Source organism: Temnothorax americanus, unplaced genomic scaffold (genome assembly GCF_048541705.1).
Source record: "Temnothorax americanus isolate GAGA-0224 unplaced genomic scaffold, ASM4854170v1 Scaffold11, whole genome shotgun sequence".
NCBI classification, from domain to species: domain Eukaryota; kingdom Metazoa; phylum Arthropoda; class Insecta; order Hymenoptera; family Formicidae; genus Temnothorax; species Temnothorax americanus.
The window spans coordinates 1931607-1956810 of NW_027509242.1; the positions used below are offsets into that span (position 1 = coordinate 1931607).

General features: G+C 41.1%; 6 protein-coding genes across 8 annotated transcripts in view; 3 read left to right on the top strand and 3 right to left on the bottom strand.

Annotated features, from left to right (window-relative positions):
* Nucleotides 1–749: 749 nt before the first annotated feature.
* On the bottom strand, nucleotides 750–5587 carry Dlt (codanin-1 like protein dlt). 2 transcript variants are annotated; one of them, XM_077426356.1, is made up of 10 exons: nucleotides 5501–5587; nucleotides 4117–4421; nucleotides 3754–4030; nucleotides 3499–3659; nucleotides 2805–3407; nucleotides 2497–2730; nucleotides 2050–2415; nucleotides 1772–1937; nucleotides 1434–1702; nucleotides 750–1144 (listed from the first exon to the last, which is right to left on the bottom strand). In XM_077426356.1, exons 2-10 carry the CDS (start codon nucleotides 4396–4398, stop codon nucleotides 995–997), a joined length of 2508 nt encoding a protein of 835 aa, XP_077282482.1. In that variant the 5' UTR covers nucleotides 4399–4421; nucleotides 5501–5587; the 3' UTR covers nucleotides 750–994. The 2 variants fall into 2 exon arrangements, with proteins under 2 accessions (XP_077282482.1, XP_077282481.1); XM_077426355.1 differs by lacking the exon at nucleotides 5501–5587 and adding an exon at nucleotides 4552–5099.
* Nucleotides 5588–5704: 117 nt separating this feature from the next.
* On the top strand, nucleotides 5705–7685 carry LOC143908642 (ubiquitin-like protein 4A). The gene is made up of 3 exons (XM_077426391.1): nucleotides 5705–6223; nucleotides 6551–6656; nucleotides 6739–7685. The coding sequence occupies exons 1-3, from the start codon at nucleotides 6176–6178 to the stop codon at nucleotides 7038–7040; spliced, it is 456 nt and encodes a 151-aa protein (XP_077282517.1). The 5' UTR covers nucleotides 5705–6175; the 3' UTR covers nucleotides 7041–7685.
* Nucleotides 7238–9753, bottom strand: Gem2 (Gemin 2). The gene is made up of 5 exons (XM_077426385.1): nucleotides 9393–9753; nucleotides 8910–8997; nucleotides 8683–8841; nucleotides 8323–8601; nucleotides 7238–7429 (listed from the first exon to the last, which is right to left on the bottom strand). The coding sequence occupies exons 1-5, from the start codon at nucleotides 9494–9496 to the stop codon at nucleotides 7337–7339; spliced, it is 723 nt and encodes a 240-aa protein (XP_077282511.1). The 5' UTR covers nucleotides 9497–9753; the 3' UTR covers nucleotides 7238–7336.
* Nucleotides 9754–10261: 508 nt separating this feature from the next.
* On the top strand, nucleotides 10262–13834 carry LOC143908622 (E3 ubiquitin-protein ligase TRIM23). Of its 2 annotated transcripts, XM_077426365.1 has the most exons (7): nucleotides 10264–10427; nucleotides 10516–10688; nucleotides 11005–11565; nucleotides 11643–11751; nucleotides 11963–12336; nucleotides 12644–13012; nucleotides 13117–13834. In XM_077426365.1, the coding sequence occupies exons 2-7, from the start codon at nucleotides 10611–10613 to the stop codon at nucleotides 13273–13275; spliced, it is 1650 nt and encodes a 549-aa protein (XP_077282491.1). In that variant the 5' UTR covers nucleotides 10264–10427; nucleotides 10516–10610; the 3' UTR covers nucleotides 13276–13834. The 2 variants fall into 2 exon arrangements, with proteins under 2 accessions (XP_077282490.1, XP_077282491.1); XM_077426364.1 differs by having other exon boundaries at nucleotides 10262–10688.
* A 485-nt stretch (nucleotides 13835–14319) lies between these two features.
* On the bottom strand, nucleotides 14320–19294 carry Calr (calreticulin). Its single transcript, XM_077426369.1, has 8 exons — nucleotides 19112–19294; nucleotides 17295–17399; nucleotides 17004–17207; nucleotides 16458–16609; nucleotides 15929–16195; nucleotides 15607–15843; nucleotides 15323–15469; nucleotides 14320–15120 (listed from the first exon to the last, which is right to left on the bottom strand). Exons 1-8 carry the CDS (start codon nucleotides 19194–19196, stop codon nucleotides 15103–15105), a joined length of 1215 nt encoding a protein of 404 aa, XP_077282495.1. The 5' UTR covers nucleotides 19197–19294; the 3' UTR covers nucleotides 14320–15102.
* A 121-nt stretch (nucleotides 19295–19415) lies between these two features.
* The window catches only part of LOC143908620 (uncharacterized), a 36222-nt gene continuing 30433 nt past the window's right edge, over nucleotides 19416–25204 (top strand). The window contains exons 1-8 of the mRNA XM_077426357.1: nucleotides 19416–19678; nucleotides 19748–20036; nucleotides 20175–20384; nucleotides 20771–20917; nucleotides 21370–22412; nucleotides 22836–23062; nucleotides 23546–24051; nucleotides 24354–24657. Coding sequence (XP_077282483.1) covers nucleotides 20825–20917; nucleotides 21370–22412; nucleotides 22836–23062; nucleotides 23546–24051; nucleotides 24354–24657 — 2173 coding nt within the window. The 5' untranslated portion in view covers nucleotides 19416–19678; nucleotides 19748–20036; nucleotides 20175–20384; nucleotides 20771–20824. The remainder of the gene's footprint in view (nucleotides 19679–19747; nucleotides 20037–20174; nucleotides 20385–20770; nucleotides 20918–21369; nucleotides 22413–22835; nucleotides 23063–23545; nucleotides 24052–24353; nucleotides 24658–25204) is intronic.

Sequence of the window (25204 nt, forward strand, 5' to 3'; positions counted from 1 at the left end):
CTGACAGTGATAACGGTGCGCGTTATATTACTTCAGCAAGATGGAAAAGCACCCTCGGGGTGAATCTCAGAGACACGGACATTCGAAGCTGTGACATACTTCAACATGATTTTTTTAAAAACTACTTCGCGAGCGTCTTAAAATTGAACGCGCGTTAATTAAGGCGAAACGCGATCCTCGTTAAACCAGTGTTTGTTAAAAAGTTAGACCATCAAAAGAAGAACCACTCAACGAAGGTTCATTACTTTTAGCAAACGTATTGATTGACATAAACCCAAATTGTCTCGCTTGAGATTGATATTTAACCACTTATTAATATTTTATTTATTTAGAACAACACGATCCAAACGTGTAGAAAAATCATTTAAATCATTCAAGCTAAATCGCTTTTCAATTAACGGTTTACTCACGTGTATCTGATAGGAGAGCGTGACTTCGATAATGCATATCTCATTACACGACTGTCTACCGAGCCTGAAGGTACGATAATCTGATTTCAATGTATGGGACAGGGCAATAGTCCAGCATTCGGAGTCGCGGGGATGGAACAAAATGGATAACGTAATTTGCGAGGGACAAAAGAGAGCTACAAACTTGGCGCATAACAAGGAGGGCCCCGGAGGCCCCCTCTGACCTCGACGAGCTATCTCGACGCGTACAAACGAAGAGATGGGAAACACGGCGTAAAGGAACGTTGCCGGTGTGAATATCGATTATAAAATAATCGAATAATCATGTATTTAATAATCGTCGTGTACAAAAAGTTAAAATTTATTTTTCTACTAATAAAATACTCGTCCATATACATATCCGAAGCGAATCATACGCGAATCACACATATACAAAACAAGAATGCTTCACATTATAATATACAACAAGATATATTTATATGTATATGCACAAGAATTAATAATTATATTTACAGAAATTTATCTCAACAAAGTCATACTTTCGTAATTATCGCAGTATTGTTAATTACCTATTGTGCCTCAGTCTATGGATCATCATCGTCACAAAATTCAATCTCGCGATATGTTTCTGCTATCCAGCCAAGAAGGTACTTGACTTTCTCTGTCGCTTCGTCATTGGCTTTGTAACCCTCAATGGCCTCGGACAGGCACTTCGATAAAAGTTTTAACAAAGGCTGTGAACGAGAAAATCGATGTTAACAGTAGATACACGATACGCGTCAGGAATTTAAAGCAACGCTTTAAAACACGAGTCGTTAAGAATATATCGTGAAAATTACTGTCTAATTATATATCACATACTTATATCTTCAATTCTTATAGTTTAAAAAAATATTTTTAAAAATTTTATATATTACTTTTATAATACTAAAATTACAGAAAATTATACGAATATTTTTTACTTATTTTATTTATTCCATTATCTCTCATCTCTCAAATAATTATATTTGCGCGTACACTTACCACAGGCCAGTCTTGTCTAAATAAAGCCACACACTGATCACTCAGACTGTCTCCGTCGAGTATATTTGTTTCTAATAACTTCTTCAGAAATTTGCCAAAAATCGGCCACGTTGCGTCGTTCTGCGGTTGCATCAGTAATATAATATTTCTTGAACACAAAATTCTATGCATAGGCGATTCGTCTTCGTCATTTCTTAGATTATCCGACGACCATATTTTAATTAATTTGTCCTGAACCTCTCGCGTAAAGAGATCCGTCCTGTACGCCACTAAAAATGTGAAATATTGTGGTCGTGTAATTTTATCACTCTTGACATTTCAGTTATTCTTACACATACCTAAAAACAGCGCGAAATCCAAACTGAGGAAATACAAAATTTTCTGCGGACCTGGTAATAAATCACCTCTTTGACTGAACGATTGATACAGTTTGTCTAAAATATCCAATACAGACGATATAGTTAAATCTGCGCCGTTGTTATCTAACATATGCCACATTAGTGCCTATAAACAAACACAGGTGGAAATATATGTAAATATTAATAGTTTAGAGTCGTTAATTTCAAAAACAATAGAAATTAATAATTGTTTTAGTTTGGAAAAATGTATTTCTTACTCGAAGCTCGTCCATTATAACAGTAGGGCTAGGAGCATCCGTATTGTGATCCTTTTCTTGCTTATTAGAATGCACAGGACTACTGTTCCGAAAGAACCTATTAATCTCAAGTTCCATGTCCTTTATAAACAAAGAATCACCGGCAATATGCGATTGAATCCACTGATTTATTCGTTCCATCGCCATTCTAGTCGCGATCTTGATGCACATTTCCTTCACCGACGTTAGAGAGTCCTCCGCCAATAAAGATTCTATCGATGCCGCGACTCGCGTCTCGCAAATCGTCGGGATTGTTTTCTCACACTGATCCTTCAATTCTCTTGACGCATTGTTGGCCAATGTATTCATGTCGCTCAGGAGCAAAGCCTAAATACATACTGCGATTTAAACGCTTAATCTCTTCCCGCATAACACGAAGTTTTCCTTACAATCGCGCGGAGATATCACCTTAAATTCGTTGAAGTAATTTCTCGACAGTTCACCCTGCTCATCCGAGTCCCTCTCGATGTTCTTGTGTTTCAAAATCTTCCTGAAAGAATTTAAATTTGCTTCTCGTGATGAAGTCAATAGAGCGTTGCATATATGTTTCACGCAGGTTGACGCGACTCTTTCAGAAACGAAATCAACAGTCTTTCGAGTAGAAGCCGGCTGACCGTGGAAAAAGGCTTCTTCCAGTTGCAGCTGCAAAAACAGTAACACATATAGCAACATAGTAGCAAGTTGGGGAAATATACGATATATTAAATAAAAAATACCTCCAGGTGTTTTGCGCGAGTAGTACCCCCTAATTTACGTAATTGGCTGGTAACGGGTGTAATGTGCTTGTTGGAATTGACATTCAAACTCGTCCCGTTTCCGTGAAACACGGAAAGAGTCGATTCCACTCGCGGACAGCACATACGCATCGTGCGATCAGTAATTATATCTAATTTATCGAGACTGCTTTTGACGGGAATCGCACAATCGGCGGAATGCGAATTTCTTTTCTTCTCCATCTGTTTTGTCGAGAATTTTTCCATCTGTTTGAGACTCTTCAGATCCTTGATCTTGCAAGTCTTTTGCCAGGCAATATAGAAATCTCTGGGAAAGTTTGGTAGCTCGAACAACCAACACAGGCTGGACTTGAGCAGCACAGCCGATTGTTGAGAAATAAGGCAATCAGGAGCGGAAAGATCGGTCTGATTGACAGCATGATAAATGTAATACAATAGTTCTAAGATCTGCTTGTAATACGGCAGTCGAAGCGACACTATGTCCATCATGGCTAGATATTTTACTAGCCAAGGTATCGTCAGCGATAGTTTACCTTCGACTATGGCGCTCTGAATACACGCTTGTAAGTTCAGTGACGGTAATACCTGGAAAACGAAACAATTGAAAAGATTATTTGAAGAGAATTTGAAAGGCTGCTTTTTTAACGGTTTAATCACAATTTTTATGTCACCGTACCTTGCTTCTTATCTCTACTTGTGTCATTAAAATCTCCTTAGTGGTATTAGATTCAGATCTGTATGGCAATGATACTAAAAGTCCTAATACTTTCGCAAGAAGTCTCAAGCTGGCTAAACAAGTAATAAAATTCCGCTGCGTTTGATCGTCAACCATTGTCTCTGCGAAGAGAAAAAAGCGGAGGAGTATTTCTAACATTTTTTAAATATAAACGGTCATTATATATATAAATCGCAAAATCAATGAAAAATGTACCCGAGTCTTCTATTTCACTATTAGCAAACTGGGTGTCGTTCAACTCCATTATCTCATGTACAAAACAGTTCTCCAAATGCGTATAAAATATCGGATTAAACGCATGCAATATAAAATCTTTGAAAAATTCCTGCGTGCCGGGAAACGAAGGGCCGACACTCTGACTTTGTGACGGTAACGGAGTCACAAATCTCTTACTGAGTTGAGTCAATTTTTCAGGGTTAACGTGTTTTAAAGCTTTCAGGAAATTCAAGCTCTCGTCGTCCACTACGTCATCCTGCAATCAATGACACACGATTGCTTTATTATTGAGAAAATTACAGCGACGTAATAAAGAAAGAATATTAATAGCTTTGGACTTACTTGACGTCCGTTCTGTATGCACGATATTAGCAATTGTGACTTGAATAACCTGGCGATGTGATAATAATTCGTGCAGTCATTATGCAGCGTCAACATGTTTCTTATCTTGCCACCAAGCGCGATCTGGAACACCCATCCTTGGACCAAATGATTCTCCTCCCAAATTCTTAGTACGTCGTAGAAGGCATCTCTCTGCTTCTTGAAGGTATGGAACGCGATGGCAGACGAAAAATTCTCCCGATTGTCGGTGTCGATTTGAAAAGACACGTTTACCTCGCCCATCGTGCACGTCAATTTTTATTGGGCTGTAAACAATAATAAACACTTAAATTATTTAAATAAACAATTAAAATATTAATTAACAAAATATATATTAAATAATTTTAACTTGCTGTGTGTTAATTTACAATTGCTGTTAAATGTACAAATGACAACCTGTTCGCCGGTCAAGTATCTCGTTCCTTTCAATTAAACATTTTAACATCGTAAAAACATTTATTTTTCCTGTCCACAATTTTGAAGGTTAAATCCTCGTAGCATGTCGGAGAAAATGCCGAATATTATCGAGGAGTGAGATTTCAATTAGACAGAAATGCAATCGGTGTTGTTATACAATCTTCAAATGTACACTGAACATTTTTCGGTATAGAGATTGTATTTCCAAACATATGGATACGCATCACCGCGTTCTAATTTTTACTCGCTTTACAACCGGGTCGGCTAGGTCTGGTTAGGTGTTAGGTTAGGTTAGGTTAACAGACATCGGAGTGATCGCGGAGATAAAAAATATCGAGATGAAGAATATCGATATTATCGACTACAGATATAAATTTTTCGATTATTAACAGAAATATCTGAATAATTAGTTTTTAACGTGTATTAGTTCATGATTTATTGTTGCACAGGTGCTTCATAAATAATAATTCATATTTACGTAATATAATATCATATAACGAAATTACCAGTTATCACTCGATAGATAATAAAATCCGGATGATAATAATCAAATTGCAATTTTAAATTTTAAATATTGGGCCCATATGTATATACACTAATATACAGCATGTTTATGAAACAATAGAATAATCACATGCAAAATAATCATAAAATACATGATTATCCCGAAAAGTAACGCTATTTTCCGATCAAGTATGAGAGCATTTGGTGAAAAAACTAGACTTGGTCGTATTTGTTTAATAAAATTATTTAAATGTTTAAGAATGGTGTGTATAACACTGAGATCTCAATAAACAAATACATATATATATTTAAAAGACTCTGATACGTGTTTCTCAATACAGTTAAAGCAAAGTTTGGTCGATAAATAAATAAATCGAAATTGACAATAAAATAATAAAGTTGGCAGCACGGAGTAAACTCTCACTTGACTCTCACGGAGTCGCCGCACAGGTCGCTACTCCGACCGCTCCGACGTCCCCGACGTGCATAGAACTGCATAGAACCGAGAGACAGAGAGCAGAGGCAGAGAGGGCCGATCCGCGATAGAAAAAGAGAGAGAGAGAGAGAGAGGGAAGGAAAGAGGAAAGGAGGTCGAGTCGAGCGAGGAAAACGGGGAGACATAAATTCGCGCGCGTGAAGGGGCTCAACGCCGACGTCGCCGACTCAACGTCGACTCCGAGTAGACCGGAGTATCATGCGAGTGAGGTGCACACACACCGACGATCGGAGTAATTGTCACGAGCACGAGTCGCTATCGATATCCGCTCGGGCGGCGGTCACGCCAGTATCGATACCCGCGTCGTCGCGTCGCCGCTCCCGTGGCAGGGGCAGGACTGGCAGGAGGTGGTGGTAGTCGATGACGCCGATGACGCCGTGCCGCCGCGAGTCGTGCGTACGCAAAATATAACCTCTCCGGCGGCGTAAGATGCGCCAGTCCTCGCCGATCCAGCCGGAGACACCGCTGTTCAATCGTGAAACCTGAATTTCCCGCCTGGGGCACACGCGCGTCCTTTCCAAGCGCGTTCGAAGCGCGTCGTCCGCATCGTCCCCGACCCCGACTCCAGACTCTCGCGCGCGAGATCCTCGTCGGCCGCTCATCATGAAAGTGATCGTGAAGAAGCTGCAGGGGAAAGAGTGCGTCGTTGACGTGAGTACGGCATGGCTGTCGAGCGGCGCAACCGCCTTCCTTCGTTTCCCCGCGAAGCATCCGCGATTTCCTCCCGTGATCTGAACCTCGCCGTCGACTAATATTTGCAATCGTGAAACCAAGTTGACTTTCGTCGTTATCTTAAATAATTTTGTGCGCTCGAACGTCCGTTAAGCGAGAAATTGAGATAGCCATGGTTCGTCTTTCGGATGAGTCTGTCTTCTAACGTTTAGTCATTTTTCCTCTCGAGTCTTGAACGCCTCCCTTTCCCCCCCCCCCGAGAATCTTGTAGAAATTGTCTTCAAATAGTTATACACGTGATTTTAGATATTACCGTCAGAGACAGTGTTGGAGTTGAAGCACAAAGTGAGCGATCTCTTGGGCATCGATGTACCACAACAAAGATTGTTGCTCACTGGGAAGACCTTGGCGGGTAAGGACATTCTAGGTCTTATCTAGCGTTACGTTAGCGCTAACGATTTCTCGCCACGACCGTTTCTGTTCGACGGTTTCAGACGAGAATCCGCTGAGTTTTTATCCCGGAATCAAAGATGGCAGTAAATTAAATCTCTTGGTGATCAAGAAGGCGGAGGAGGGCTCCAGCGAGGCGAGGGCCTTACCCCAACAGAAAACGGGCATTCGTCTGCTGAGAGAAGAGGTCTCGCGAGTGCTCAGGCATTACTACACGGTGTCCGAGACCGAGTCCATAGTCAACGAGCTGATAAAGGACTTGAAAAACAAAGTGAACAATCTTAGTTACGATGATCTAGAGAGACTAGCCACCGCGTTGCTCCAGGACCAAGAGAACGTAGCTTAAGTATCATTCAAGGTTATCCAATTTTCGCTTACCGATTGATTGTTGTAATACGAGTTTATTTAATTCAAGCATTGCCTTATATATCGAGCCCCCTCTAATAATTGGTACTGTGTTATTTAATGCGCGATGCGTAATGATTAAGCGAGACTCGAGAAACTTGACTAGACTATTCTCTACGTTTGAAATTAAGATCGGGATATAATCTTGTGTGTTTATTAAAAAAAAATCGTTGTACGTATACAGGTATATGTCATACCGCGTCATAATAATTATATCATATGCACGATGGGAAGTTGTCAAGGATCTGCCAAGTCCAATTGACGAAAGTATCTCGCTACTAGACAGATGAATAAATTCAGCGCCCCTAGTTCCTGCGCGTCCAATTCTCTCTAAGAAAAAAAAAAGAAAAGAAGAGAAGTAGCGAGGTGGCACAGACGGCGTTAGTAAATTCTGACGTGGACTTTTGTAGATATTAACGAGACGACGAGCTAGATATAGAAGAAAAGTTCAGTCTTATTTTCTCAACATTTTGTAATCCGACAAACGCGAGTTTTTATTATCGCCCGAACCTTTTCTAATATCGGGAACGACATAGCAGCAGCGTAAACAGGAAGTTATGCAATAAAAATGTTTTGTTAATAGAAATTCAGCGTTAATAGAAAGCCTTCCCCTCTTGTCCCCCCTCTCTTCGTTCCTCCATATTATTTCAACAATATCAGTAATATGTCAGCTCCTAACGATAATATAACTGAACTTTTCTTTGGAAAATTTAAAAATTAATGCTTTGGAATTAAAGGAACCAATATATTTTTTATAGTTTAATAGTGGAAATTCTATCTTATGAAAACACACGCACATTCTATTCTTATGTATTCTCTATCATTTACCATTCTCTAGACGAAAAATATTGACTCGTACTCTATACCTTTAGGATTAAATGCAACTAAATCTTAGCCCGAATTTTTTTAAGACTTTTTAGACATACTACACATACTATATAGTTTGAGTTAAAGAAAAGGATAAACGTTTTAATCTTTTACTTGTTTAAAGAATATATCTTTCTTTCTGTAATCGAAACACGTTCGATCTTGAAATGTTTGCGCGCACTTTTTGCAAATGCACATCGTGTGAATAGAAAATCAATTGAATTAAGCCTGTTGTCATAAATAAGGCAACGCTCTCGATATTTTCTCTTCCCTCTTTCTAAAGCACAAAACGATATTGGTTGATTTAATTCCAATGTGTTAGAACAGAATTAGTTTGATCAAATAATGAATATTACAGAATCGGCGCGAATGACGGAACACGCTCGTGCTAATGAACGCAGGCAGGAACAAGTGTCAGGCTGCAATGGTTGCTCCAAGATCGCGAGTAACGCATAGATCCACTGGCCTATTATGTATTCGATTTTCCTTTCAGTCTCCACGAATTGCACCAGATATTCAAGTACTTGCTCCACGTTCGATTGATTAAAACGGAAAAGGGTATTCAACGTAGGTTTGATCTTCTCCTCGCTACCTAAACAGAAGCCGACCCAAGCATTTTGATCGTCTATGTCTGGCTGCAATGTCGAAGAAATGCCAAGTTGAACGAAATAACTCTAAAATTTCAAGCTTCAGACAAGCGTACTAAACCTACGTACCAAATGAATGTCAGGTGGTCTCCACTTGCGCTTGCCTATTAGTATCTCGTCCTTCAGTTGGCTTATGTACAGTCTTAACTTGGAGAAGTCTGAAACCTGATATTGCTGCCATTCCACGGTTGGTTTGAGGCTTGCCGGCGCTTGAACACACCCTGCTAACTTTTAGCAGTCACATTGACTCCATAGTTGTGAAATTTATGCGTGATTTATTAGGAATTAAAACTTACGGTCTCAACGTAAGCCTTCGTGGGCTCTTTCACGCACGACGGATCCAAATCGGCCACCACTACATCCGCGCATTGTCTAGCTTCTATTCTGCAGCATCGATCAAACAATATTTAATCGTTAGCTTATTATTTCCCAATCGCAAGTGCTGTGTTCATTATTAGCCATCTCTCTTCAACAAAGAAGATATATATGTTTGCCGTTTTGTGAGAAAAAAGAAGAAAAAACCATAGAAAGCATGGAGACTTGACATCTCTTATTTACAACATATAAGCTTTTTTTATATTTTTACCACATAAATCAAGCTTATATTCAGTTTGAGGAAATAAAGGTGAAAACTTTAGGAGAATGTATGTATATATATATATATATATATATATATATATATATATATATATAAAGAATTGAGCTGCAATACAATTCCCCTTAGATACACTTTTCCTGAAAGGGAAGGAGGAGCTGAGAGAAGAACGACACCAGCTTACACCACTCGTTTAATATACTCCTCCCCGGAAGAAGCTGGCACCGACAGATTGATGTCCTCGTCGATATCTCCTACTATAAACGCCGGCTGTTTCAGGAAATCCATCGTAATTCGCCGGTGGGAGATTCTTGCATTTCGGATTCGGATCGCAAAGTTCGAATGTGAGGTTAACTCCGCGCGGTTCTCACGGAGTACGTCGCGATTAACATCTGCGGCTGTCCGCAAAGATGTCTCGATCTATAGAGGAGTGAGTCTCGGACAGTCTCGGAATTAACATTAAAAAATTGAAGCGAAAGGAAGAAAATATGTAAGAATATTTGTAGCGCGTGCACTCTCTCTCCCCCCCCCTTCCAGTAATATTTACAAATACGATTTTCGAGTTCGAGATCGACTCTCGATAGCGTTTCTCGATACTGCAGCGAACGGCATTTACGAATAACATTTCGGGGATATTTTTTTTATCTTGTGTATATAATTCGAGCTTATATATTTTATGAAGAAGATCAAGAAGCAAAAGACGAGTCTTTCGCGTACTAGTTTTGCGTATTTCTTAAGAGCGCGAATATTGCAGAGAACAAAAATAACACTTTAATTTTCGGAGTATTATAAAAATGAAATTGGAATGTAAGTTTTGCGAGTCAGGGATTCGATTAATTCTTGGATCTTGAATTCATTCGCAAGAGAAACGCTTGCCCAAATTTCGCTCTTATAGAAAAGTTGCAAGTTGATTGGTGATTGACTATTGCACGGCTTTTGACCAATCAACTGAATCAACTTGTAGATTTTTCGTACGGAAGAGGGTGAGTGCTTTGCCCTTCTTCCGCGCGCCGTAAGACGGGCTAGCCAATCAGGAACGAAAAATCAGATTTATGAAACTCTACGACACACGGAACACCACAATACCAGCCGGAGTGTCACGGAAATCGTATAGCAATGTAGCAAATTGTGCAATGTGTAGGTATATTGTAGTCGTTTTTGTGAAAGGGACGAAGCGGATGGACTCGATGGTGGAGAATATCCGCGAATAAATCAGAATGTAAAAAACATATACGGCTGGCATCGCTGCGCCATTCCGCGGTCTCCTCGCGCCCCGGCGCGGCGTAACGATTTAAACCAGCTTTCAGGCGCCGAGCGGATTTTGCCATTTAAAGCTAACCTCTATCAGCAGTCCGATCGCAGTCGGAACTCCGGAACGGGAGACGGGACGTCAGATTGTCAGATGGCCGCGATGGACGAGGACGCGAATCGACTGAGTAAATACATGAAGCATTCGCTGAAAACGGCGCCGAAAACAAACGTAAGAAACGTCTGGATTTGAGAAACGGAGAAGGCATCAACTTGCCTGATACCTGCAATATTTTGTTAACGTGGATGGAATCGTTAATTTTCTTATTAATTAATTGATTAGGAATGACGAATTGTATTGTTGGAAATTTTACTGTAAGCATTTTGTCGATTGAATTCATTGGAATTTGATCGCCGTCACCCGAAGTCAAACTGTACTTCCAATTAGGAACTTAGTAATTATATACATAAGCTTATTAAGCTAAATATGATTTGATTTAAGTACATTATTCGATTAAGCGTACAAGATTGGCGCGGAATATTGGCAGGTGCTGGAATGTCGTGTTTGCGAGGAGGTTTTCACGGTGGACGGCGCGAAGGTGCCGCGTTTGTTGACCTGCGGGCACACGGTGTGCCATTCGTGCTTGTTGCGGTTGAGGACTTGCATGTCGGAGCAGCAGTTTCTGCTGTGTCCCTTTGATCGGCAGCCCACCGCCATTCACGAGAACAGCGTCTACAGCCTGAAGAAGAACTTTGCGCTTATCGAGCTGCTCGAGCGACTGGAGCAGTCCAGCAGTCAGAAAACGTTAGTGCTGGAGCGCGAGAGGCTTCAGTCGAATCTGTCCTGCGACGAGGATGAGGCACACGTCGCAGTTCTCTACTGTACCGTCTGCGCCACGCATCTGTGCGAGGCTTGCGACACCGCCACCCACTCGTCCAAGACGCTGGGCAAACACAGACGCGTGCCGCTGTCGGAGAAGCCGCGCGAGAAGCCTCGTTGTCCGATACACACGGCGCACGTGGCCGAGTTCACGTGTACGCAAGAAGGCTGCCACAACTCCTTGATGTGCTATTTATGCAAGGAATACGGCAAACACAGTACCCACAAGGTAACATCGTCCGTAATCTCCTTCTTTGTATCTTTCGGTACATTCCTGCCATATCTTATTTATGTCTTAAATTATAGCCGGCTTTGGTTGAGGAAGAAGCAGAGAACATCAGAAAGTCCATTATTGCGGCATTGCAGAAGATGACTCAGTTTATGGAGAGCATGAGAGATACCGCGCACAAGATAGGTATTTGTTTCTGTTTTTTTTCTCTCTAAAATTGTATTTAATATATCTGTTCAGATTAAATACAATTTAGATTTAGAAAAAAGAATGTACGGCCAAAATAATTCGATTAAAATTGTTTGAAAATTCTCAGTATTTTTAAACGGTTTTCTAAACCTTATTTCCATCATTTCGTCTTTTTTCTATTTACTTATATCCTTGTATTTTCACACAGAAATAGTAATCGAAGAATTGGAAGGTTGGGCGATCGAAGATGCGAGGAGGAGAGTACGATACCATTTTGAGGAATTACGCGCTGTTCTGGCCGAACAGGAGAAAACAGCGATGGCGTACATCGAGACAGAGACTCGCGGTAGACTTTGCGCGCTGAGGCAGCAGCAGAAGGATCTCACGACCACGAGGTCGCAAGTGGCCGGTGTGTGCATCCAATGCGAAAGCATACTTGATTCCGAGGACTGGAAGTTGTTGAGCAGCTCGGAAAAGGTCAAGGAAGTGCTGGCGACATTGGAGCAACAGCAGCAACATTATGCGCAATTAGGACCGGATTTTCTCAGTCCCGAGTCCTCCATTCCTATTATATTTAGCAGGGTTCGTAAATAATTTTTATTTTGAATTATATAACATTCTGATTACCATAGTTTTTTAAATTGTAGGATAAACCCTTTTATTTTAAATAATTTGGTTCAGAACGATGTTATAAAATAATTCTAGTAAATTTATATATTGATCTTTGTTTTTTTTTATTTCAAGTACTTTCAGTTTTTTCAACAAAAATAAATCAGTGGTATTAAATTATGTGATTTGCTCTAATATTTTATTTTTTTAATCTTAACACACTTCATATATATATATATATATATATAAATTCCTTTCTATCGCTTTATTTTTATGATAGGATAACAGGATACACATTGGGACGAAGATCGATATGCGCGTAGTGATTCTGGGATTAGATGGGGCAGGAAAAACGAGCATTTTATCTGCCATGCGAGGCGTCACGCTGCCAAGTCCACCGATTCCCACTATCGGTTTCAACGTTGAAAGCTTGGAGTACATGAATCTTGTATTTACTCTCTGGGACGTCAGCGGTCATCAAAAGTTCAGACCACTGTGGAAGCATTACTACCATAACACGCAAGCAATTATTTTCGTGGTTGACGCTAGCGACAGGTCTCGCTTCGAAGAGGCACGGAAAGAATTATCGAAGATACTTTACGAACGAGAATTGAAGGATGCTCTACTTTTAATCTATGCTAATAAACAGGTAAATATAACGTTTTCTCATTTACATCGTAAAATTTGTTCAATACTTACACGTAATATTTTTTTCACGTTGATATCGCGTAATACGAAAAAATATTTTTACAGGACGTTCCTGGCTGTGCGAGCGTGGAGGAGCTGATCGATGTATTCGGCTTGCATAAACTATGTTGTGCGAGAATGTGGCACATTCAGGGCTCATCATTAGTTAGCAATGCCAGTGGTACATTGCAGGGTCTCGACTGGCTTTCGACACAATGCGTATAGAATTTTCTTTCTTTTATAAAATTAATTATGGAAAAAGTCGGGGAGACACGTTTCACGCTAATTAGTGGCGACTTGAACGCAAGGACGAAGCAGACTGAAGTTAGATAGGTAGATAAAAATCACGCAAAATAAGTTATTTGTGTGTATAGTCAACGTCGAAAATGAGTTTGTTTTCTAACTATTTCACAAAACAAATTCTATCGGATGTCGCGTGTAGGAGAATTACATCAAAACCTAGTATCTCAAACATTTCGACGTCGACCATACTTTTGATAAAATTATTATTTTTGTTATTTATAATGTAAATCTATTTTTCTTTTTTTTTATTCGCTCTGTGAGCGAATGTGTCACAAATTTATCTTATATCGTCGCAGATCTGTTAGGTCGTCAATTCACGAGACAAACTTGTTCTATTAAACCGAATAAGTACATTTATTACGCCAACAAATAATTAACAATTAAGACTTTTTAATCAATTGGCTATCATCGCCATGACAAATCGATCATTGGTTTTGGGCAGATTAATCGTCAAGAATTTCGACCCTGGCTGAGGTAATATTTTTCGCAATAAATTAAATTATTTAAATCCGATGCTTATATATATTTTTTAAAATTAAATCAATTTAGAAGAACTAAAACCCATGGTCGAAATGTCTTGATGATTAATCTGACCAAAACCAATGGTCGATTTCTCATGACGATGAGCCAATCGAGTCGATTAAAAAGTCTTGATTGTTATTCTATTAAGTCAAGTTATACCAAAAAAGAGAAAAAAGTAATTCGTAAGTCACACGAGATAGTTGTTTCGAAGAAAAATGATGTCAGTTTATTTTCCGATATAAAAGTGGAGTTACACAAGATTAACCATACGCGAACATGATATAATAAAATAGCGTGTATATGCATGTATGTATGTACATATACAAATGGTGATAACTGGAAGCTATTTGCACAATCGATTCGTACACATTGCTACAAATGATGAAAATGGATCAGCAACAGGACTGGGTTTCGCTTGAGACCCCGCGAAAATAAACGCCTGAGCACATCTAGAAAAGTCTTATTTATTTTATTACATGGTTATTGGACTGCCTCTGATACATAATCATACCAATTGTTATCACTCGGTCACATTTGCACACATCTATCATTCTTACGTTTTTTCTTCTCATCATTGGAGCGAGTTTTCTCTTTCTTTGAATTACGCGCGCGTACATTGTACACGGAAATTGAAATAATGTATATATTATATATATAATAGCATCATGTTATTTTTAAATTACATCTCAATTACTTTTTAATGTATATAAAAACACTTGACAAACAAAAACGGAACAACTTAGAGTCTTTTGTGGAGCTGCGCCGATGGTGGACACGGGCTTATACGACTCTCTTCTCGTTTCTTTCTTCTCTACACTTCTTTTTTTTTTCTTTCTAATTTCTAATATTTGTTTTTCCGTATTCCAGCACACACTTCGCAGAAATATCGATCACTTGATTTAAGCGTGTAATATTTCAGGATAATAGACTCACTCGAATAGAAAGTTTCTTGGGCTAAGAATGTTTTACGCGCTGCGATCGAAGCCCAAAAACACTAGCGAAACGTTGAGAAAATCGGGCGAGACTTGCTTCAGAAGCTTAAAACAGAAAACAGATGCTCTCGTGGACAATGCGACGGGCGACGTAATCGACCAGTATTATCCTGCACTCTTGCTATTGTGTGTCTTCAGATTAAAATTTTGTGCCTGTGGGAGGAATTAGTGCGTGTCGCGACCACGTAGCTCCTGGAATACAGTCTGTGTTTGTGTCCACACGCGACACACTTATTTACAATTCGTCATGATCCTGCAAAATAAACAAGGAAACAAAGTCGTTAATATATCGTTGATTCGCACCGAAATCGAAAAAAACTATTGGAATGTTTACATTCAGAAACGAGGAATTCCAATTTTTCTCGTCAGATATCAGAGAAGATATGAACATCATGCGCCAGTATAGTCATAAAATCTTATTAACGACGTGTAAGGTACGTAGAGTTGACACTTACATCGGTATCTGGGTGAATGCTGTTCTCCTCCTCGTCTACTTCTTCATCGTCCTCATCGTCCTTATTATCTGCACTTTCCTTGGCCTCCAAATCTCTTCGCTTCCTCTCCTCCTCATCCTGCGCTTCCTTCATCTTCTTTTCACCTTCCTACGATTCACGGAATAAGAAAAATATTTTCTAATTAGTTTGTCATTTAAAATTTAGATATCTATGACGAGTTAATCATGAGTTGATCACATCGGTAACAAATAAATGATGGAAAAAAAAAACTGTAATATGCTTACGAAAGTGGGTTTCCAGACTTCCTCTCCGAATTTGCGTGCGACCTCCGGATCGTCGGTGATCAAAACGTTATCGAAAATGGTACCTGACTTAACTTGCCACAGGTCAAAACCGATAGCGCAGATCTCGTCACGCTTGTACAATTCAGGATCGGGTGTGTATTCGGGGTTATCGATCTCGGGATGGATCCAGGGTCCCTTGTAGTTGGGATTCTCAATTTGTTTCGGTTTCCATTCACCCTGAAAAAATTACATAAAAGTAACGATAGATGAAGAAAGTGACTTGACAAATCCTTCGAATGCACGTCAGTCTCAGTGTACGGACCTTGTAATCAGGATTATCGATCATGGGCGCTTCCCATTCTCCGTCCATCTCGTCGTCCCAATCCTCAGGTTTCACCGCTTCGGGGTCGGGAATATGCTCGGGCTTGTCCCAATCCTCAGGCTTCTTATCATTGGGATCATCGATACTGGGTTTGTCATCCCAATCGGCAGGCTTGCTCTGAGACGGATCCTTAACCTTTTTCGGAGGTAGGAAGCTCCAATCTGCCTCCAACTCGCCGGATTCGACTTCCTCGTTGTCAATAAGCACCTGAAAGTTTTGATTTTGTTGAAGAATCTTCGAACAAGATAACTTTTCGTCTGGCAAAGTAGCGATATTATCGACGTGTTGATCTTTGCCGTATGCATATAGTGAGCGGTATCACTCCCTATACAGTCAACAAACAAGATAATCTTTGCTCTACGAGATCCCGTAGCACCTGTCCTCCACGGCAATCAGTGAGAACGTGTGACTCTAGGTTCGATAGCACTTACAATGACTGCAACTTTACACGAACATAGCGCATATTTACCTGATAGGTGTTATCGGGTTTGACAATTAGAGTGTACAAATGCGTGTAAATGTCGTCTTTGCAACGAATATCTTTGTTGATTAAAAGGTTTTGCCCTTTGTAACTGAAGATAACGTGGACCTTCTTAGTTCCAGGTCCACAAATATCCGGTCCTAAAGAAACAAGATATATCACATAGTTTTGAAATCAATAATTACTATAATAATCGAGAGAAGTTAAATATACATATTTATGCACAATATATGCATAAATATAATTTTTATGCACGTATTTCCGATATTTCGCATGTGATTATTTCTAAATTAGGTGAAGTTGTCGTTGCGCAAGGTAACTCGAGCTTTATCTAAGCTAATTAGTTTCCGTAATGAATGTATCTTTTCTGGTGCCTGCGATACGTACAATCGCTATATCACAGGGCATAATGAAAGAGTATTTCTCTCCGAGTTCCTATAGCACTTGTCATACACTGGTTGTACGACCAGTGACTCTTAGGCTCGGGATCTGATTATTCGTTATCAACAGCATAGTTCCGATAAGAAAACTTACCAAACATGATTTCGTACGGGCTCTCGCCATGCATATCCTTCTGGTCCAGAGAACAGTCGAACACTTTAACATATCCGCCGCCGCAGTCGATGTTCTGTTCGTGTTTCACGGTAAACTGAACAACAAGGGTCTTGTCCTTGTTGCTAAACGGAGTAAATTTCCTACTGAGAGCGTAAAACCTCGCGTCTTGCGACGTCTGGATACCTGAGCAAAATTTGACAAGATAGGCTCGTTACATAAGCGAACTTGACATTCCTTTGTAAGGAATTATCTGTGTTTCTTTTCAAGTACCTTTATCATTTTCTTGATCATTCCAGAACTTTCCGTAGCTTAAAACGAACTTTCCGAACTCCTTGCCGGGATGCTCGGAATAGATCCAATTCTTTTCCCATGAATCTGAAATATTGACAATTCTTTCGTGAATCAATAAAACAATTTTTTACGTATATTTTACTAACTAAATACGCATCCAATTTATGTAACAAGATATATATATATATATATATATTTAATCAAGATTTCAATATCTCTTTATTTTAATATATTTTATCATACGAGACAAATTGCACGTATTTCTCGAAATCTCAATTTATTTGAAACAATTAATATAAATCGGCAACGTGTGTTCACAGATACGTTCGTCCCTACCGCGTCCCCGAGCGAGAAGATGAACGAGGTGGGGGACGAGAACCGGTTAAAAATTAAGAAGGCGACGATATAACTGTACCGGCTGTCGAGAAGCGAAAAGATAACATTTAATTTCAGCGACATACACAAGAGAGGTGAGAAAAAACGAAGCTAAATCATCGCGTTTCCATTGTCACCGGTAAACATGAGAGATCTGTTTCCTCTTTGCCCGCGTTCGTTTATTCACATTGGGAACTATTGGGAAAATAAAATTGTAATGAGATACACGTTACGATGTAACGGGAATAAACGAACGCAGGCTGTAATCCTTTTCCTCCGTCCATCCGAGGTCGGAGTATCCCTGTCCACTCGACGCGCAAAAAAAAAAAAGCTACAAGAAAGGAAATCAAGGTCCGTGTCATCATCATTCTTTCATATCTTGCGCATTTAAAGAAGGGCAAAGTGCAAAAGGAATTATCTCGCTTGCCTGCGGGATCCTGAATTCAACGGGAAAATCCGTTCACATTTTCCGCACTCGGAGCGAGACAGTCTCGGCGCGGAGGCTTCGCGCGGAGCGAAATAGACAGAGAAGGAAAGAAAGAGAGAGGGAAAGAGAAAAAAACGTAATGGAGGCGCAGGGAAGAAGAGGCGTAGGAAATTACGTGGTGACGCGAACGGACCTGTAGAGCTCGCCGCGATCTCGCCTCGGAGTTCGGAGTTCCTTGGGGTCCCCGAAAAGCGGAGTTGCTCCGATCCGCGGTCGCGCGGTTCGCCGCTCCGGCGGTCGAGCGCACAGATCGACGGATCGATCTGTGCGGCGTCATGTAGGCGACGGCGGCGACGTGCCACGAGAGACGTGGGGAGACACGACGCTTCCGACTGCGTGTCGTTCGCCTGTTCGCCTCAGCCTCTCTCGATCCTTCCCTCGTCCGTCCGTCCTGTTTTTTTTTTCTCTCTCTCTCTCTCTCTCTTTTTCCCCGGCGCACATATGGCCGATATGGCGGAAGCACGATGTGTCACGGACACGCTCCTTGACGATTCCCCGCGCGTTAACTGTCGCGAGAGCGATCTCGCGCGAGAGATACGTGGACGAGCGACGGTCGGCCGGCGGCGGGACGGAACGGAGCGACGCGCGGTTACCAAGAAGAGGCCGCCGCCGTGCCGCGTCTCCACGTCCTTCCCTGCGCGACACGTCGTCGCGTTCCCGTGATCTTCGTTTCTCCGGCCGGCGTTTCCCCCCGTCGGTCGAAAGGAAGGAAGGAAGGAAGATACGGGAGAACGCGCCTCGGCGAGGATAAAGCGAGGGTGTGGTTCGTCGCGAGATCGCGGGGCCCCCGATTCGCGACGGTCTTCGTGGCAAAAGGGAGAAGCTGCCGCCGTTGCTACCGCCGCCGCCGCCGCCACCGCCGCCGCGCGTGAACGATTCTTCGCGGCCGCGCCGGGCCCGGTCTTCTTCAAGAAAATGAATAGCGTCTACTCACCATCGCTAAACTTCTCGTCCAGATACACCTCCGCCGTAGCCGCGGAGAGGGCTAGGAGAACAACGAACGCGCAGAGGGACCGCATTATTCGGACGCCGATGAGGACGACGTGAGTCCGAGGAGACCGACGACTACGTAAATGTACCTGCCGCCACGACGAACTGGCCGATAATGCCCGCTCCGCGGACGTGGTTGGCGAGTTTAGCGGCCGTCGAGGTAGACAGATGGAGGGCGCCGATTGGCGGAGGCGCGCCGGCCAATCGGCGCCGACCACGCTTACCCAGCGGTGTGCCGCGCCGCGCCGCGGCGCCGCGCGAAACTACGTCAGCGCTGAGCGCTGATTTGTCGCGTAGCGTAGCGTAGCCGCCTGCCGCTTATCCGGCGTCGATACGGCAGCGGCAGAAGAAAACCGGAGCCGGAGAATCGGCCGAGCTTAGACCGATTGAGTTGCCGAAGGAATTTCCCGCCGTTGCCGAAGGTCACGAAGGTATTTCGCAATTTCTTGGAGAGGAAAATTCGCTGGCGGCCTTTTCAGTTTTCCTCTCTTCGGTTCTCGATCGTTATTAGGTATTTTACGCGTATAATGAAACCCGGCGTCAAAAGCAAGATTGTTCTTTAAACTATTTGGCTCTTTAGGTGTTGAAACACATGCATCGTTCTAACCCCCGGCGTTATAACGGTGGTCACCGTGCTGCTAAGTGGCAACCAAGGGGAAAGGAGTTCTAGAACTTTCAAAGGAAGTGGGTCCAAAACCAGAGGAGGCACACCTCACAGAAAACACCTTTATTTATTGAATACCTAAGAGAAAATGTGTGTGTGTGTGTGTGTGTGTGTGTGTGTGTGTGGACCCCTCGCGACATCAGCATTTCTGGTATCAAACTGAACCTGGACCGGCCGGTCCGATGAAGTGTCTCGTCTCATCTGCGTAAGTACTTCCGGAGATGATTCAGAGTTTGAAGACTTTGCAGCAGATCACGCAGAGGCGCCGTCGCCGCAGGCGCGCCAGGCGCTCATCTGCCTATTTGAGGAGATAAGTAATTCAGGCTTCGACGACTTTTTGCAGTTGCAGCATATCGTGCCAGTGCTCTCATCGTCATCGGGCGAGGCGACAGACCACGAAGAGAGGGATTCGGAATCGGAAGAGATATAAGAGATCGACACTCAAAAAGGCCCATCATTCATCTTTTGAAGCTTTAGCTATTTACCTCTTATGGGCCGGTTTCATTGGCCGCGTTCAGGAAACACAACTGGCGGCCATTAACGTCGAATAACTGTAACCTTTTTGTCTTTAACTAATAAAAGACTGACGGAACGTTTGAAATACGTATGTGTCACGCCATACCCTTATCAATAAATATTTAAGTTTCTCGTAAAAATGTAATTAATCGATCGTTATCGAGATTTCATTCGCACATCGAAAGCGCGATAAATAATTATGTACACACATTTCGCATTTAATGGGCCTAAATGGGCTCTCGATGGCCGTCGATATATATATCAAGCGTTTCCTCGGCAACGAGAAAGCAAACTTGGCGTGGCGAGAACGAATACAATAACTTACCGTAACTCATTTCAAAATCAAGTACGCTTCTCGTTGCCTCGTGAATAATTGAAATTTACAAGTGATGTACATCGAACTAACAGCAGAGAGTTTGTTAGCTAAATTTAGCGACTAAACACACGAGGGATTTAAAGGAAAGAAAAAGATGAAAAATGCTCTCCTCGAAAGCGAACGCGGCACTGGCGCGCCTGAAAGAGATCGAGGAGAAATACAAGACGAAACGCAAGGAGCAAAAATGGAAAGAGGTGAATATTCCAAAGAAAAGAACAAAATAGCCTGTGGGAGTCCATTCTGTAAAATAAATTTTCTAGTGTTAAAAAATTAATATTAAAATTATGATATTGTAAAGAAAAATTGAATATTTTTAAATCGCTAATATAGTTTAGCTGCATTTTATATTTTTGTAATGTACAATATACGAATATACATGTATTTTTATTCCTATGTCCTGTTATTTAAAATTTATATATTTTCCCAGGTGCTAAAGAAAAAGCAAATAATTTTAAATCGCTATTGTAGTTCAGCTGCATTTTACATTTTCGTAACATACAATATATATTTTTATTTCTAACATTCTGTATAACATCCTGTCATTTAATTCTAATATTTCAGAGAGATAATTGGATTATGATTAAATTTTTTTTTATAAGAAAGTGGCAATGGTTGTGACATTAAAAGTAATACTCTGTAATTCTAGGACTCGGACAGCTCGATAAGCAGCGTTTCCATAGTTCCTTCGGAGAATCCCTCGGCAGAATCACCGAGGAAAGCCATGAGGTCTAAGATCAACATAAAAATGCCGGATACTCGATTCGAAGGACACCCGGAGGAAACGAAACTTTTGTCGAGGAGTGAGAGATTGATGCCAGACAAAGCAGACGCGTTTAGACCTGCCGAAGACGTCGCCGAGATCGATCTTGATGTCGCGATGCCATTGAATGATAAATCGCCGCGTTCCGCAGGAAAGCATGAAAGTCTTACCTCGGACATAATGACAATTCAGGAAAACAGTTTTATCGAAAGCGTACTCGATGACTCGGTGACTTCGTCAAAATCACTGTCGCCCTCGAAAACGTCGCGGCGAAACTCTTCCACGGTCAGCGACGGGTCTTCCGGACGCGAGGTGAGAACGAGAACGGCCGCGAGGTCCGAGGAAAGAAAGGAATCCGTCAAATCATCTGAAATCTCGAGGGGGAAAGCGCCGTCTGACAGTTCGTCGATCGCGAAGCGGTTGAGATTGTCTGGAAAATCGAACGAGAAAATTTCCAGGGTACGCCTTGACCTGAAAAAGCATTCGATCGAGGATAAAACGATCACGAAAACTCCGAAAGAGTTGGATTCTAAAGTTCAAGACAATACGAACGAATCGGGATCTTTGCGCGACGATGGCGTTGTCGAGGAGTCGATCGACACGATGGAGAACGGCAGTGAAATTATTTCGGAACTTTCCCGCGCCGAAGGAAACTCTAAAATTGGAGACTCCGTTCTCGAGGACTCTAAACGTCCAACAGATGGAAACGATTCTGTGACAGCTTCAAACAGTTTGAGAGGTCTGATGGCTGAAAGCGGATATGCAAATGATACTTTCGAGGACATTTCAAGCTCGACCATTCTATCACAGCGCGAGAAAATGATTAATAGAAAGAAAGAAGTGGTCGATGCAGCGGGATCTAGCGAGAAGAAAATCGACAATGTAGAACAGGTCGACAGGTCTTATCAAGACAACAATAAGGAGCACAGGTAGTTTAACATATTATTATATTTGCCACGTACTTTTTCAATAAATATCTTCCGTAAATATATTAATTTTTATTATGATTATATATACATTAATGAACTTTATTATTTCAATAATAATAACAAAGACAATGAATAAGAACAATTAATGTCTATTGCCAATTTTAACAACTTAATTTTATTTCTATAGAAATTAAAATATAATTAATTAAGTCTGCAAATATGATTGATTCTCGAAACATATTGTTATACATAAGTTTGTAGAGTGCTTTAAATTTAACAGCGGAAAAGTTTGAACAACTCATGGCATATGCCGTGATAGTTATCAGTGATTTATTATCACAAATATGACCGTCGATATTTTTGAAACGACCAAACCTTTATCAACGTGAAAATGATTTTGCGGAATGTTTTATTCGGCCGTAGGGACGGGCTAGTCATCACACTCAATCCGATGCCGAAACCAAGTTCAACCAAGGTCGATCCGGGATCGTCGAACTACGTCAGCGGCTTCGAGAGCATCGTCGCAAATGCAGATAACGTTACCGCGTGCTCGATAAAATTGCCACAATCCGCTGGTTCGAGTTCGGAGAACCAGAGAAAACGTTATCAGCGTCGAGAGGCGTCGTTTCGAGACGAGAACATTTCAAGTGGTAAAATAAATAAAACGTTATAAATAATCGATGGCAGCGTCAGAATTGGAGTTACTCCAACGTAGTGTCAAGATATTAGGAAATTTATTTCAAAATAGAATTTCGTGAAAAAATTAATTTAAATGGAACAAGTAAATATTTAATTGTAAAACTGACACAAAGATTTTCAATTCTGAGACGACATTAAGTGAGAATATTGGCAATTAATAAAGTTTTATAATTTATAATTTACTTCATTGCTACGCGTATGTAATAACTAATTTATCGGGTTAATAAAATATTTATACAATATTTGTGAACCGTAATTAAATTGCAGAACGGTACATCATCCGATCGCCGCGGTATAATTGTACTTTTACAGTAGATAATCTTAAATATTCATTAAAATACATTTTTGCCTTAAGATTCTTGTTAATCAAGAAATTCTATCGTCCTGACGATGATTTTAAGATGGTAATGCAATCGGTCGGACGAATCTTTCAGTCGGAAGTTCCAATAAGAACACATCGGATTCCTCGGAGTCGTCGACCGGCGACGTGACGAAGACAGATGAGAAGAAAAACTCTCCGAAGATGACTACTGTCCGGCAAGAAAGCGGTCGGAAAGAGCGCGGGGAGGCATCGAACAGAGCGAGGGAACGCGCGATGATAGATGTCACCGGATTGCCGGTGGCGAACGACGAGGATTCGATCAAGTTGGCAAACTCTAATTCGTCGTTAGAGGCGAACGAGAAGGGGAGAGAACGTGTTTTCGAGCAGAGCTTGGATCAACGGATTTCACAGAACGTCGAATATGTGCTGAGGAAATCGCACAGAGACGCGTTGGCCAAGAGACATGATTTTATCGCGAGCGCGAAAGTCGCGTTAAAAGCATCGGAAAGCCCCTCCGACTGCAAAACCGTGTCTGAAACCCAGAATGCGTTGAAAACGAGAAAAGTGACGGCGAAAGAAGAAAACGATAATTGCCGCTCTTCGGAGAAAAATAAAGTGGCAAGTATTGGCGTTGCACAATTTGTATTGATTTATGTAATATCGCAGTAGCCTCTATTTGTTTTCTATCAAATCTTTTTCTAAATAATTAATAGATTTTTTTTAATGGAAATTGTTTGAAATTAATATTTTAAGTTTTCATTTCGCGATTGAATGCTAGTTTGGCAATACATAAATAACCCATTGAAAGCTCAGGTGTTTAAATATATATATTTTTGTCGATAAATCATTATGCAATGATTACATAATGCGTATTTTGGCAAGAAAAGTCGCTACTTCGTCATCTCTAATAACGTTTTCAGTCTAATCACAATTGTCGCGAACACAACACCAAAGGGAAGAAGAAAAGAGCGAGAATAATGAATTCAAAGTCAGCCGGAGCTCGCGACAACACGGGAGGTCGTAAGGAAGACAAAGCTTCGAGGCTTGACGGAAAACAAACGCGCGGACTTCAGAAGCGGATTGTCGAACTGCGACTGCAGCAAGAACGGGAAGATCTCCAAAAATATCTACACGAACTGAAAGACTTAAGACTAGAGTCGGGCTCCACTCGCAGCTATTTCAGACCTCTGGAATTCCCGAAAATCGCGGAATTTACGCAGCCTGGTAATTTTATAAGTTTGAACAAAGACATCTTTCACAAATCTATCTTTATAAATAATAACTTGTATAATTATTTATGGATAACTATAATGTCGATTATTACTATTTGGTTTCTCTAGTTTCGATAAAAAGATTCCTTTATTTTCTTTCTCGGCGACAAGTAGGTCGACAATTATTATATTGCCTAAGTGTTTATCTTGAATTTTAAAAATTCCTCTGTTTAATTAAAGATTCCATTCGTACATTTTTCCATTCGTGCGTTTTTCCATTTCGATTCATTTTATGTCATCTTAATGAACGCGCCCGAGGTGGTGAGTCGTGCCGCGGCGAATGCGCCGACAATTGCGACTCTAGCATTGAATAGAAGGAATCCGCATTGTATCGGAACAATGAGGACTGTAGACCGACAGCGACGTAGAGTCGTATGACGAATGCATTAAATTCATTTCGCATTTAAATAGAGGCATTATGCACAAATGCATTCGAAATATATTCTCAAATATATATCCTACACGTATATATATACTCTCGGCTTATTCGCGTGTCTCGA

Coding starts and splice junctions, on each gene's coding strand:
- LOC143908622 (XM_077426364.1), top strand. CDS start 10,611: ATGGCCGCGATGGACGAGGACGCGAATCGACTGAGTAAATACATGAAG. Junction 10,689..11,004: donor AAACGGCGCCGAAAACAAAC/GTAAGAAACGTC, acceptor GAATATTGGCAG/GTGCTGGAATGTCGTGTTTG. Junction 13,013..13,116: donor TAATCTATGCTAATAAACAG/GTAAATATAACG, acceptor ATATTTTTACAG/GACGTTCCTGGCTGTGCGAG.
- LOC143908642 (XM_077426391.1), top strand. CDS start 6,176: ATGAAAGTGATCGTGAAGAAGCTGCAGGGGAAAGAGTGCGTCGTTGAC. Junction 6,224..6,550: donor GGAAAGAGTGCGTCGTTGAC/GTGAGTACGGCA, acceptor ACGTGATTTTAG/ATATTACCGTCAGAGACAGT. Junction 6,657..6,738: donor CACTGGGAAGACCTTGGCGG/GTAAGGACATTC, acceptor CGACGGTTTCAG/ACGAGAATCCGCTGAGTTTT.
- Gem2 (XM_077426385.1), bottom strand. CDS start 9,496: ATGGATTTCCTGAAACAGCCGGCGTTTATAGTAGGAGATATCGACGAG. Junction 8,998..9,392: donor GAGTATATTAAACGAGTGGT/GTAAGCTGGTGT, acceptor TCGATGCTGCAG/AATAGAAGCTAGACAATGCG. Junction 7,430..8,322: donor CCGTCATTCGCGCCGATTCT/GTAATATTCATT, acceptor TTTTTTTCTTAG/AGAGAATTGGACGCGCAGGA.
- Dlt (XM_077426356.1), bottom strand. CDS start 4,398: ATGGGCGAGGTAAACGTGTCTTTTCAAATCGACACCGACAATCGGGAG. Junction 2,416..2,496: donor ATTACTTCAACGAATTTAAG/GTGATATCTCCG, acceptor GTATGTATTTAG/GCTTTGCTCCTGAGCGACAT. Junction 1,938..2,049: donor TTATAATGGACGAGCTTCGA/GTAAGAAATACA, acceptor GTTTGTTTATAG/GCACTAATGTGGCATATGTT.
- Calr (XM_077426369.1), bottom strand. CDS start 19,196: ATGCGGTCCCTCTGCGCGTTCGTTGTTCTCCTAGCCCTCTCCGCGGCT. Junction 16,196..16,457: donor AACCCGATAACACCTATCAG/GTAAATATGCGC, acceptor CAAAACTTTCAG/GTGCTTATTGACAACGAGGA. Junction 15,844..15,928: donor TCGATAATCCTGATTACAAG/GTCCGTACACTG, acceptor TAATTTTTTCAG/GGTGAATGGAAACCGAAACA.